This window comes from Drosophila simulans, chromosome X (assembly GCF_016746395.2).
Source record: "Drosophila simulans strain w501 chromosome X, Prin_Dsim_3.1, whole genome shotgun sequence".
Lineage (NCBI taxonomy): Eukaryota > Metazoa > Arthropoda > Insecta > Diptera > Drosophilidae > Drosophila > Drosophila simulans.
In genome coordinates, this window is record NC_052525.2 from 20,610,527 (window position 1) to 20,623,405 (window position 12,879).

The 12,879-nt window shown below is 37.4% G+C and overlaps 1 protein-coding gene across 4 annotated transcripts; it reads right to left on the bottom strand.

Moving 5' to 3' along the window:
• Positions 1 to 2,326: 2,326 nt before the first annotated feature.
• Positions 2,327 to 8,264, bottom strand: LOC120285366. 4 transcript variants are annotated; one of them, XM_039297857.2, is made up of 2 exons: positions 7,892 to 8,264; positions 2,327 to 7,821 (listed from the first exon to the last, which is right to left on the bottom strand). In XM_039297857.2, the coding sequence occupies exon 2, from the start codon at positions 5,892 to 5,894 to the stop codon at positions 4,431 to 4,433; it is 1,464 nt and encodes a 487-aa protein (XP_039153791.1). In that variant the 5' UTR covers positions 5,895 to 7,821; positions 7,892 to 8,264; the 3' UTR covers positions 2,327 to 4,430. The 4 variants fall into 4 exon arrangements, 2 of the variants coding, with proteins under 2 accessions (XP_039153791.1, XP_039153790.1); XM_039297856.2 differs by having other exon boundaries at positions 2,327 to 7,825; positions 7,892 to 8,263; XR_005544677.2 differs by having other exon boundaries at positions 2,327 to 3,528; positions 3,599 to 8,264.
• Between the last annotated feature and the right edge of the window lie 4,615 nt (positions 8,265 to 12,879).

Genomic DNA, 12,879 nt, shown 5'->3' on the forward strand with positions numbered 1-12,879 from the left:
GGGATTGGGTGGCCGGCGAGGCAAACCTTTAAATAAAAATGGTCAGAAAATAAATTTTAATTTGTGACATTGGCCATGGGGCTGGCGAGAATGGGAAAATGGATTGAACGATTCAATGCGATGGCCTGGAGGATGGACTGGTCGGTTAACAAAAGGACATAAAAACGAAACGGAGGGAGCACAGCAACTGCCATCAAGGCTAACGATATTGTGACAGGTTATCGATATTGTCGCAAACTCGAATGGCTGACAATCGAGTGGTGCTCTGGAATTGGTCAATTACTTAACTGCCAGGGAAATCGGTTCGGTTCTTGATTGCAATTCTGTAGTGTACTCGCAGTCGATTTTTGTGCAGTTCTCGCTCCTCGAAATGCATACACCTTTTTATACCCTTGCAGGATGCATCGATTGCATCGATTTCACTCAAAAGTTTGCAACGCATTAAAGTGCAGATTTACATCGGTTAAAAGTACGTATATTCTTGATACTGGTACTGAAACAGCAGAATAGATATGTATGTATACCCATGTCCATCCGTTTCTACGAGAGACTTGTTTAGTCCCTCAGTTCTAAGGAGGTTTGCATGAAACATATTCAAAGATATACTTGCAGGTCGAACACTTTTGTACCTTCTTTCATTTTTATCATAAATGATTAATATACACTACGATTTTAAACGAATTTAGTATACCAATATACATATAAATAAACCCATTGTAATGTGCACACATATCGAATAAGCACTGTATCAAATCAGAACATTGGGAACAATCACATTGTAGCACTTTTGCAACAATGTTTATGTAAGACTTTTCAGTTCCCAGGCATATCTTGAGTGCTCAGCAATCTGACCACACAAGAATGCTATTCAGACCAGAAGTGCAGAGTCGGCATAATTAGCATGCGCGACTGCTCGATCTTTATGTGCACATGACTCTCTTAGACAGCGGCGCTCTCGCTGCCAAAGTTAAGTACATAAGAGCAAAGCAACGTCTCTGCCGACGGCCTCTCTGCCGGCGCAGACGGATTGCATTTGGCTAGCTTGGACTCTTCAAGACCAAGTACAAGTCAGTCGTAAAAGAGTCGTCAAAGAGCCTTCAACATGTCCTAATTGAATATTAATGAGTCTTAACAGAAGTTACAATTTTACTGATATCATACTGAATCTCTATTTCAATAAAAGTAATATAAAGAACACAAAAATGCATTACAATTATTACATGGCGACCGTGACATGGTCACTTAAGCCTGTAAAACAATAATAAAAAGAAATATATAAAAGTTAAAATGCGAACAGTGACCATTAAAAAATAAAATTGTGACAATTGATCAAACCCAGACGACAACAGAAGCCGCAAACTGGAGGACTCTGCTCCTATCGAGCAAAGGGACGCACCTACTCTACAAGAGGCACTAGAGGTGTGTCCAAACGATGGACCACGCCCACTCACAATAGCTGAGTATAGGGCAAGAAGACAGCCGAAACCAAAAATAAAGAAGAAAAGAAGCGGCAAAAGGATCAAGCTTCTTCAACAACGGAGATTAATAAAGGACCTAATAAAGACGGCAACTACGGAGGAAGAGAAAACTAACCAAGCCAAAAATCTGGAAGCGATTGAAGCCAAATTGTGCAGTGGTGCGCAATAACGCAGTTGAGGCTGTATTTAATACCAATGCCCCAATCTGCCTTAATATTAAAAATACATACCTCAAGCCGATGCGTGAAAACGCTGCTTGAAAAATACTAATCTCTGTTAGGCTTTTACTAAAAACATGTGTACGGTATTGAATTATATAGAGCAAAACATTGTAAACCGTACACATGCCCTCTAACTAACTTTTTCTTGGACAGACATACGTGTAGGAAGAAATTATAGCAATATACAATTTTTAATCAAAATTTAATAAATAAAAATAAATAATAATAATCGTTCAATTAACAACTATGGGTTGGTTCGGATCTGACGATAGTCAGACCAAAGACAACACGGCTAATGTCGTGAACAACGTCAAAATTGTAGATCACACAGAAGATATTCAAGCACTGTGGGTTTTACTCCTAATTTTGACAATTACAAGTGTGGTGTAATGATGAACTCCAATTAAGAACACAAGTCCGTTTTAAGTTGAAGGCAGCCGTCGGGCTGACATATATTTATTCAATTTCTTCTTTTGATTTTAGAGTAGGCAGAAATGGTTCTGCCAGCTCAACGTCTACAGAGTCTCTGATTTTACAGTTTTGAATATATTTGGACTTAGGCTAATCCGCGTAGCTGCGCTGCCGGGTACGCCAGCAGCGGAGCGGCGTTCTTATGTATATCTTATATATTGTAACGAACACACTCATAGAGCGTTGTCCACCCCAACACACTCTGTCTACGATTTTTACCGGCATGCTCAGGGAAAATGGGCGTGGGTTTTGTGTTGTGATGAACAAAGAGTGTTACAGCTACAATAGTGTAGACAGAGATACGGTAGATTCAAAAAACGATAACCAAACGGTTAGGAAGCGGACAAGAAGGTGTACCTATTGAAGACGAGGCCCAGATGTTATTGGCCTTATTCATTACCCACCCTACCTGTGGAATCCATTCGGACTCCACCCTAGTACAACCACTGCTCTACATACCCTTTGGTGCCCAACAAGAAGTCAAATTAATTCATTTTGGACCCCATATAATTAAAGATAAATATAAGATTCAGATACATTTTCCTAAACCTAAGCCTTAAACTAAAATTTACGTTATTTATGTTAAGAAAATCTCTTATTGATTAATTTTGATTATCAGCGACAAAATGAAATAAAAATAATTAAGGTAGAAATTCAAATACTGGTATATAAGCTTACATTATTCTTTTGTTCCTTCGACTTATTTTACATTAGAATTATTTATGATTAATGAGTATTTAAACTATAAACTTCTTTAAATCATGATTAATTAAGGCAGGATATTTTAAGAATACTATTTAGGAATATCTGACTTTTATATATATATGTTTGTGTGTTTTATTATTTTGTTCTGTACTCACGCACTTTCCATCGATGTCAGCAGGCCTGATGACGTTTGATGATTTGCTGTAGTTATTACTATAAATCAGGAGAATCACATATATAAACTTGTCAGATCTCCCACAAGTTAAGCTAAATTAGAATTATAGAAATTTATAAGTAAATATTCTTATGTAAAATTAACTCAAATATAAAAAAAACTATTCTAAATATACTTAATACTGGACACGATCATTCGTGTTGCGGCTGCTTCGGGTTCGCAGCATACGCAGCGACAAGGCCAGCCTGGGGCTCGTGTTGTGCCCAAATATTATTGGAAAACGCAGGGTTGAAGAAGACACCAAGCTGATTTGTGCATTAAATGGATGCACGGCGATCTGCTTCCTGCGTGCGGCGATGAAGAAAAAAAGAACGCCAACTCTGGGGTGGGTTGACCTGTGATCTGTCGGCAGCAGAAGAGGTCAAGCCCAGCCTTCCACTGCACACGGTGGGTGCTCCTGATGCCAGCAGTTGTAAATCTATCTGCGATCAATGAAGCCACAGTAAATTTCACGCGTGGTCAAAAGTTTAGCGAAAAACAATACTAACCGCCTTGGCGACGCAGCCACTAAAACTCCTATCTCCAAACGTGGGACCGGCAGCGACGCAGTTAAAGGTAAACTATCACTCGGCAGTATTTGCCTTGAAAAACTATAATCCGAACCACACGATGCTCGTGGATTTTTAAATATGGATTTTGCACAATATTGAACTGCACTCGATCACGCCTTCACAAAAAGAGAACGGAAGTCTGCAAATCATGTGTGACCGTAGCTTGCTATAATCCTACTCTGGAATTTTGTGGTATTTTTATAGGGCAACTTTCATTTTGGCCAGGATTTTAATTTGCCTAAAATGGTTCGTCACCAGATAAGTGCGGTAGCACATAGAAGGTTGCCATTCGGCTCGACTCCCACAACCACAGATTTGATTTTTAGTCCCTGTGACTAACAATAAAAACTGACAAAGGAGTCAAAAGCAATTACCAAATGTCCTTGGCATGATATTAATTGTTGTGCTAGCTCCCCACTTATAACACTTTTGTTGGCACCACTGTCTAGGAGAGCTAAATGCGATTGACCAAATAAGTCAATGTGTGTGACAGGTCGAATATCGTTCTTATTTTGAACAATTGATGAAATCGTAAAACGGTTGAATGATCGTTTACGAATCCAAAACTTACGAATTCGCCGTGATGGTCGGTGTTTTCGATTATTAAGTGAATTTTCCCTAGATAATTGCAATTTACGATTCGCATTCTCCAGCACTTGCAAATGATATGGATTAAAAGTTTGGGATAATGTTACGTCAGGTTGAGTTGAAGGCAGAATGGAATGAACATCATTTGCCACAGAATTTGGTTCAGTTTGTATTTTCGAAGCTAAGGGCGGACATTCGTTTTGTTCGCATAACGAATGCCTTGCTGAGAGTTTTCCGATGTCGATTTACATTTTGCGCAGTTGGGTTTATACACCTCCGGTGTTCCGCAACCATAACAAAAAATACGGCGTGTCTTAAGGCAATTCTGGTAACCGTGACCTGATTCATCGCAGTTCCAGCACTTCATTTTCTCAGGAGTCCTAACGACACAAATCTCGTCCTCAACATCATGTTCTTCCTCAGACTGATCTTCGGAATCATCTTTCTGCAGAATTGCGGTTACAAAACGCTTGCTTGTGTTCGGACGTTGGATTGGTTTTGTCCGGGTGCTTTGAAAGAAATCTTCGTGACGATGACATTCTTTGCGCAATGTTGCTAAATTTGGGGTGTCTACGTGCAGTAATTCGTGCTTGATCTCCGGTTTGAGATTATGACGAACTTCTACAGTAATCTCACTGTCCTGCATTGGTTCACGAAGGGAATCTGCAATGGAAAGCATTGCATCCAAAAAGTCATCAAAATTTTCTGTGCTACCCTGTTTGCGGCAACGCATAGCAATTTTAATTTCACGATCAGATCTCTGATCTTGATATCTTTCCTTTAAACGCCTGCATAACACGTTCCAATTCATGTTATCCAGCGATCTGTGAACACGCCAATAAAATGCTAAGGCCGGTCCTGCGAACAGTAAATTAGCGAAATGGGAAAGAAGTTCGAAGTTTCCGTTCAGGCTTTGCGAAGTGAGACAATTTACGCGGTAAATAAAATCCTCAATGGCAATGTCGTTGGCTGAACCGCTGAATTTAATACGCCAATTTGATATAATATTGGAAATCCTATCAGGTCTATCCAATGAAAGATCACTCCGATCGCTACGAAAGTCTGGTGAAGTCCTAACATGTGAATTGTTATTTCTTTCTGAGTTTATTTCGGGAACGTCTCGACCGAAATTATTTTGTATGTCCTGCTGCAGCTCACTCTGTCCATTATTTACAAATGTGGATTTATTCAATTGAGTGAACGCCATAGTGATTTGTTCTGTCACTGATTGTAGCATGCTTGCTTGAAAGGCCTGCATTGAACTTTGGACTATTTGCTGAACACGGTCTTCTGTCACAACTCTGGAATCTGAACTATCGCTACAAATTTCCTGTTGGGAATTTGGATCAGACTTCTCATGTTGTTTGGCTGTATTCCGAGAACCTGAACGGGTCATCATTCTGTTACCTTGAGATTTAGTCGACAAAGGCAAATGAGATCCTAACTCGGATTGAGAACATGGCTGGCCACATATGGGGCATTTGTCATGGTTCTTAAGGTAGTTGTCAAGGCAATGTTTGTGAAAGGAATGTTTACAACGGGTTTCAACCAAATCCAGATTACGTACTGGCCCGTTGCAGATGGTGCATGTCACCAACGCATCCGTATCTACGTCAACTAAATTTTCATTACTTCGCATCATCATTTTCGAAGCTTCTAGAATAATACTTAAAGTCTAACAATTCCTCTCGTTAAAACAAGAAAGATAAGCGATAAGATCAAACGATCAATAGTAGGCAAAAACGTTAAGATCCAACGATCAAAGATAAACGAAAAAAAGATAATGAGTACGCGCTAAGATCCAACGATCAACGCTAGGCGACAAAAAGATACCAGTTAAGAGAACAAAATAATACCTGCGGGTCTTACCCTGAGTAGTAAAGCAGTAGGTTGTATAATTCAATAGGTACGAAAAGCTAACGGGGTATGCATACAGAGTTGTAAAATAAATGTCTTTTATTATTTATGAACTCTTACCACTTAGAAGAGTAACTAGCCGAATCTATCCAGCTAGAAAAATCTCGATCCTAAATGATAAGGAGGTAATTTTTGAATAGTGAAATCCTGGTATAGAACCGACTTTAAATCAGAACTATAATTCCTAAGAATCAATTACTCAAATTAGAATGTTGTTTTTTTAACAATACTGTTCGGTTATTACTGAACTGATAGAAAAAAAAACACATAAAAGCATAACATTTCCTCCGGTATGGCTCCGGAACTCTCCAGAGACCATAAATTCCAGGACGGAATATGAAATACCTAACTGAAACTAAAAGTGGATGGATTGTTTATTAACGGGAAGCTCGGTTGTCAAACGACAAGTGCCTAATCAGGCATCGGGCTGTCCCACGTTTGGGCGCCAATTATAACTGTAACGAACACACTCATAGAGCGTTGTCCACCCCAACACACTCTGTCTACGATTTTTACCGGCATGCTCAGGGAAAATGGGCGTGGGTTTTGTGTTGTGATGAACAAAGAGTGTTACAGCTACAATAGTGTAGACAGAGATACGGTAGATTCAAAAAACGATAACCAAACGGTTAGGAAGCGGACAAGAAGGTGTACCTATTGAAGACGAGGCCCAGATGTTATTGGCCTTATTCATTACCCACCCTACCTGTGGAATCCATTCGGACTCCACCCTAGTACAACCACTGCTCTACATACCCTTTGGTGCCCAACAAGAAGTCAAATTAATTCATTTTGGACCCCATATAATTAAAGATAAATATAAGATTCAGATACATTTTCCTAAACCTAAGCCTTAAACTAAAATTTACGTTATTTATGTTAAGAAAATCTCTTATTGATTAATTTTGATTATCAGCGACAAAATGAAATAAAAATAATTAAGGTAGAAATTCAAATACTGGTATATAAGCTTACATTATTCTTTTGTTCCTTCGACTTATTTTACATTAGAATTATTTATGATTAATGAGTATTTAAACTATAAACTTCTTTAAATCATGATTAATTAAGGCAGGATATTTTAAGAATACTATTTAGGAATATCTGACTTTTATATATATATGTTTGTGTGTTTTATTATTTTGTTCTGTACTCACGCACTTTCCATCGATGTCAGCAGGCCTGATGACGTTTGATGATTTGCTGTAGTTATTACTATAAATCAGGAGAATCACATATATAAACTTGTCAGATCTCCCACAAGTTAAGCTAAATTAGAATTATAGAAATTTATAAGTAAATATTCTTATGTAAAATTAACTCAAATATAAAAAAAACTATTCTAAATATACTTAATACTGGACACGATCATTCGTGTTGCGGCTGCTTCGGGTTCGCAGCATACGCAGCGACAAGGCCAGCCTGGGGCTCGTGTTGTGCCCAAATATTATTGGAAAACGCAGGGTTGAAGAAGACACCAAGCTGATTTGTGCATTAAATGGATGCACGGCGATCTGCTTCCTGCGTGCGGCGATGAAGAAAAAAAGAACGCCAACTCTGGGGTGGGTTGACCTGTGATCTGTCGGCAGCAGAAGAGGTCAAGCCCAGCCTTCCACTGCACACGGTGGGTGCTCCTGATGCCAGCAGTTGTAAATCTATCTGCGATCAATGAAGCCACAGTAAATTTCACGCGTGGTCAAAAGTTTAGCGAAAAACAATACTAACCGCCTTGGCGACGCAGCCACTAAAACTCCTATCTCCAAACGTGGGACCGGCAGCGACGCAGTTAAAGGTAAACTATCACTCGGCAGTATTTGCCTTGAAAAACTATAATCCGAACCACACGATGCTCGTGGATTTTTAAATATGGATTTTGCACAATATTGAACTGCACTCGATCACGCCTTCACAAAAAGAGAACGGAAGTCTGCAAATCATGTGTGACCGTAGCTTGCTATAATCCTACTCTGGAATTTTGTGGTATTTTTATAGGGCAACTTTCATTTTGGCCAGGATTTTAATTTGCCTAAAATGGTTCGTCACCAGATAAGTGCGGTAGCACATAGAAGGTTGCCATTCGGCTCGACTCCCACAATATCTAGGCTTATCGGGAGAGCGAGATATGTATGTACGTATGTAATATGTATTTGGTCGGCGTGTGAATGCTGACCATGCACTTATACTTTTTTTGCCTTCGAGTGGGCAATGCACTTATACTTTGTGGCCTTCGAGTGGGTGATCATGTTACATCCGCCCTGGCCTAACTGCGTGCATAAACATAAACATAAACATAGCAACAAAGTGCTGCCATAAGTTAATATGCTATTTTATTTAATTGTTCTTAATATTGCATAGGCACATACTACATCTCCCTCCTTTTGAAAAATAACGTAACCTAGTGAAGTTATTTTGATTATTAAATGCAAATTATTTTATTTTTATTTTTATTTTGTTTGTGTTTTTTGTTTGAACAACAATAGTTGATTTTATAATGCAAAGATAAAAATATACGTAGTGTATGGAAAATTTGTATAAATGATTAAGGAAAATATAAGTTTAAATTCAATCATGAATGAAATTTCTTTAATCTATCTTTATGAACTATTTGTTTTTTGTTTTTATTAGTAAGTAGCGTAATATTGTTATTATCTCCTATGCTTTCTATCTTATAGGGCCCCGTATATTTAAAGTCTAATTTATGACCTACCTCATTTCTTAGTAAAACTTTATCTCCTACTTCTAATTCTATGTCTTTTACTTTTAAGTCATAATTTTCTTTATTTTTTTCTTTGTGTGCTTCAAGAAGTTTTCTTGCTCGAGCATATGCTACCTCTAACCTATATTTACTCTCCTTAGCGTAATCATCTATGTTATATATTGGTTCTATGCTATGTAGTTTATTAAAATGTTTTGGTAAATTACTTGTTCTACCGAAAACTAATTCATATGGACAATAATTATGTACCATAGATGGGGTCGTGTTGAAGCAGTATACGAAATATTGAAGCCATACGTCCCAATCGGTTTTGTCCGTCGATATGTAGGATCGTATATACTCGTTTAAAGTTCTATGACTTCTTTCTACTACTCCAACTGTCTGGTGGTGATGAGCTGTTGATGTTATATTTTTTATTTTCAAATATTTACACAGGTCAGTAATTATTGAATTCTTATACTCTGTTCCCATGTCCGTTATGAACGTCTTCATTGGACCGTACTTTAGAATAAAAGATTCAAATATAGCTTTTGCGACTGTTTTTGCGCTTTTATTTGCTATTGGTATGGCAACTAAGTACTTGGTTAAATCACATATGAGAGTGACTGCGTACTCGTTACCATTTTCTGACTTGGGTAGTGGACCAATTGTGTCCACAACAACTCTATCGAAAGCATGTTCTGGTGTTTCAGTTATCGTCATTGGAGTCTTTGTGTGCTTTGTTGTTTTTGCTTTTTGGCATTTTTGACATTTTCTTACGTACTCTTTTATGTATTTACTCATATTTTTCCAGTAATAATGTCTTTTGACCTTGGCCAAGGTTTTTGTAATGCCTGTATGCCCTCCTTGTATTGGATCATCATGTAATGTAGACAATATAGCTTCTTTTTCTTTTTCATTATTTATTTGGGTCACCGGGTTAAGTAGCGCTACTTTTAAATTCTTTAATATTTTATTGCCCATATTTTTAAATTTATCTATTGAAACGTGTTCAAAGATTTTTTCCCACGGTGCCATTTTGATTTGGCTGATATCATATATACCGGCCTGCAATTCAAGCCTTTGGAGAAATTGATCTAAATCAAGAATTCCATTAGTATAAAGATCACCAACATCATATCTTGCAATAATTTTCTTTCCATGTTTAAATAAACATATCGAGTCATTCAATTGCAATGTCACTACTTTTCGTACCTCGTCATTTGTTATGACTTCGTATACGTTGGGCTCTGAAGCTATTTCTTTGGTTTGCTTTTGCAAATCCAATTGTTCTTTTCCTGCGCAGGATTTTTGTCTACTTTGAAATCTTGTAGTGACTTTTAATATATTTCCAGTTATATCTTTTAGCTCTTTGATGGTTATTCTTGATAACGCATCTGCTACATGATTGTCCTTGCCCTTTAGATACTCTACTGTAAAATTATATTCCTCTAGTTCAAGCCTTATTCTAGTTAATTTAGAGCTGGGGTTCACCATCGAGAATAAATATGTCAATGGTCTATGGTCTGTTTTCACAGTGAAATGTTTTCCGTAAATGTATGGTCTGAAATGTATTATTGCCCAATGAATTGCTGCTAACTCTTGTTCTGTTGTACTCTTATTGCTTTCACCTTTCGTAAAAGCTCTGGATGCATAAGCAACTGGGAGTTGGTGGCCATTATGGTTTTGAGTTAAAACTGCGCCACACGCTTGCTTGCTTGCATCTGTTGTTATGCAAAATTCTTTGCTGAAGTCTGGGTACTGCAAGAGTGTTGGGTTAATTAGCTGAGATTTTAAATGTATGAATGCTTTTTGACATTCATCTGTCCACTCGAATGGAACATTCTTTTTACATAATCTTGTTATGTGCCGCGAATAGTCGGCGAAATTTTTGATAAAACGTCTGTAGTAATTGCAAAATGCTACAAAACGTCTAGCGCTGTCCGCATCATGTGGAACTGGGTAGTTCTGAATGACATCATATTTTTTGTCATCCGGCAAAATTCCTTTGTCTGTGCATTTGTGTCCCAAAAATGTGACTTCATGCATGAAAAATGAACATTTTTCAGGATGTAACTTTAGGTTGTATTCCCTGCATTTACCAAAAACTTCAGTGAGGTTTTTAAGCATATGTTTTTCGGAACAACCTATGACTATTAAGTCATCCATATAAAGGAATGCTTGAGACGGTTCTATTCCGGAGAATGCTATAGTCATCATTCTTTGGAATGAATTAGGCGCTATTTTTAAGCCAAATGGCAATCGCGTGAAACGATATGAGCCATTGCTGGTTGAGAAAGATGTTATATCTCTCGAGCCTTCATCCAGTTCGATTTGATGAAAACCTGACATTAAATCAAGGCAGGAGAAATATTTTGCTCGACCAAGTTGGTCCAAAATATCATCTATTCTCGGTAGTGGAAATTTGTCAGCTAAAAGTTTCTTATTAATTTGGCGATAGTCTATTACTAATCTCCATTTCTTTTTATCAGAATTCGGGCTTGACTTTTTGGGTACTAATAGCAAAGGGCTATTGTACTGTGAAACTGATGGTTCAACTATTTTATCTTTTATTAATTTCTGAACTTGGGCTTGTATTTCTTCCACTTGACTATGAGGACTTCTATAATTTTTCGTGTATACTGGCTCATCATCTTTTAATCTCAACTGTTGTTTATAAAAATTATTAACTGTTATAGGTTCTGATTCTAATGCAAATATATCTATATATTCGCTGCATATATTTTCTAATTGTGATTTAAACAATTCGGGGAAATTTTTCTTTAATTGAGATAAGACAGTTTTATTTCTGTGTTCACTATTTGCCTGAACTACATTGTAGTTCGAAAGTGGCTCATATTTTAGAGTGTCCATATTGACTAATTGGTCGGAATCGGTTGTATTTAAAATTCGGACAAATGTATTACTTGATGTTGCGATTGTATTTGCAACATAAATACCAGTTTGAATTTCCTGGTTTGGAATTAAAATGTTATCATCTTTTGATGATACTATTAATCTTCGGACAACTTGGGATCTTGCTGGTAATAACGTTGTGTTAATACCAGAGCTGTATGCTATGGGAATATATATTGGAAATTTCAAATTGTTTGGTCTAATTATAAACCAATCTTCTTCTTGGTTTAAATCGATTTGGCAATTATATTTTTTTATGAAATCTATTCCGATTATTCCATCACACGGTATTGGAAAGTTTTTATTTACTAAATGAAAATCGTGTGGGATAACGTATTTACCTGTCTGTATCTCAATAAAAGTCTGTCCTCGAGACTGAATTTTCTGTTGGCCTATGCCTTGAATGTTTATTTTATTGGTTATTTGAATATTAGAAAATTTGTCAGAGTTCTCTTTGAGAATAGAGATATCTGCACCTGTATCAAGTAGAAAAACTAGTTTTACGCCTGTTTTGGCATGAATGAATGTAGAAAATATGTTGAGATTATAATTGATGGTGTATACTCTACGATCTTCTTCTACTGAGTACCTAAAGGCTGTTGCGAGTTTCCCTGTTCTTGGATTACTCGTACATTGGCATTGTTTCTGTTGTAGTTGTTCTGACTGTTGTTACGGCCTCTGTTTCCATTATAACGGCCTCTGTTATAGCCATTATAACGGTTATTATTTCCATTATAGCGGTTTTGATAACCGTTATTCTGGTAACCGTTATTTTGGTAACCGTTATTTTGGTAACCGTTATGGTAGTTGCCTCTAATACTATTGTTATTAAAGCCTCTACCGCGGTTACTACCTCTATTGGCATTTCCGTATCCTCTATTGGGTCTGTTACCTCTAAAGTACATCACTTTATTGATGTCACCGGTAACTCTTGTACTCGTTCTTATGTATGCGCTTATCGCTGCATCCATAGTGGTGCAAGTCCCTGCTTCCAGTACTGTTTTGATACTTTCGTGCTCAGCACGATGTATCATGGTTTCAATTGCCTCTTTGGTGCTTAGACCAGTGGCATGTTCTAGAGGTATACCCTCATCGATATAGG

Excerpts from the sequence above, each read along its gene's own strand:
- LOC120285366 (XM_039297857.2), bottom strand. The coding sequence starts at position 5,894 with ATGATGATGCGAAGTAATGAAAATTTAGTTGACGTAGATACGGATGCG.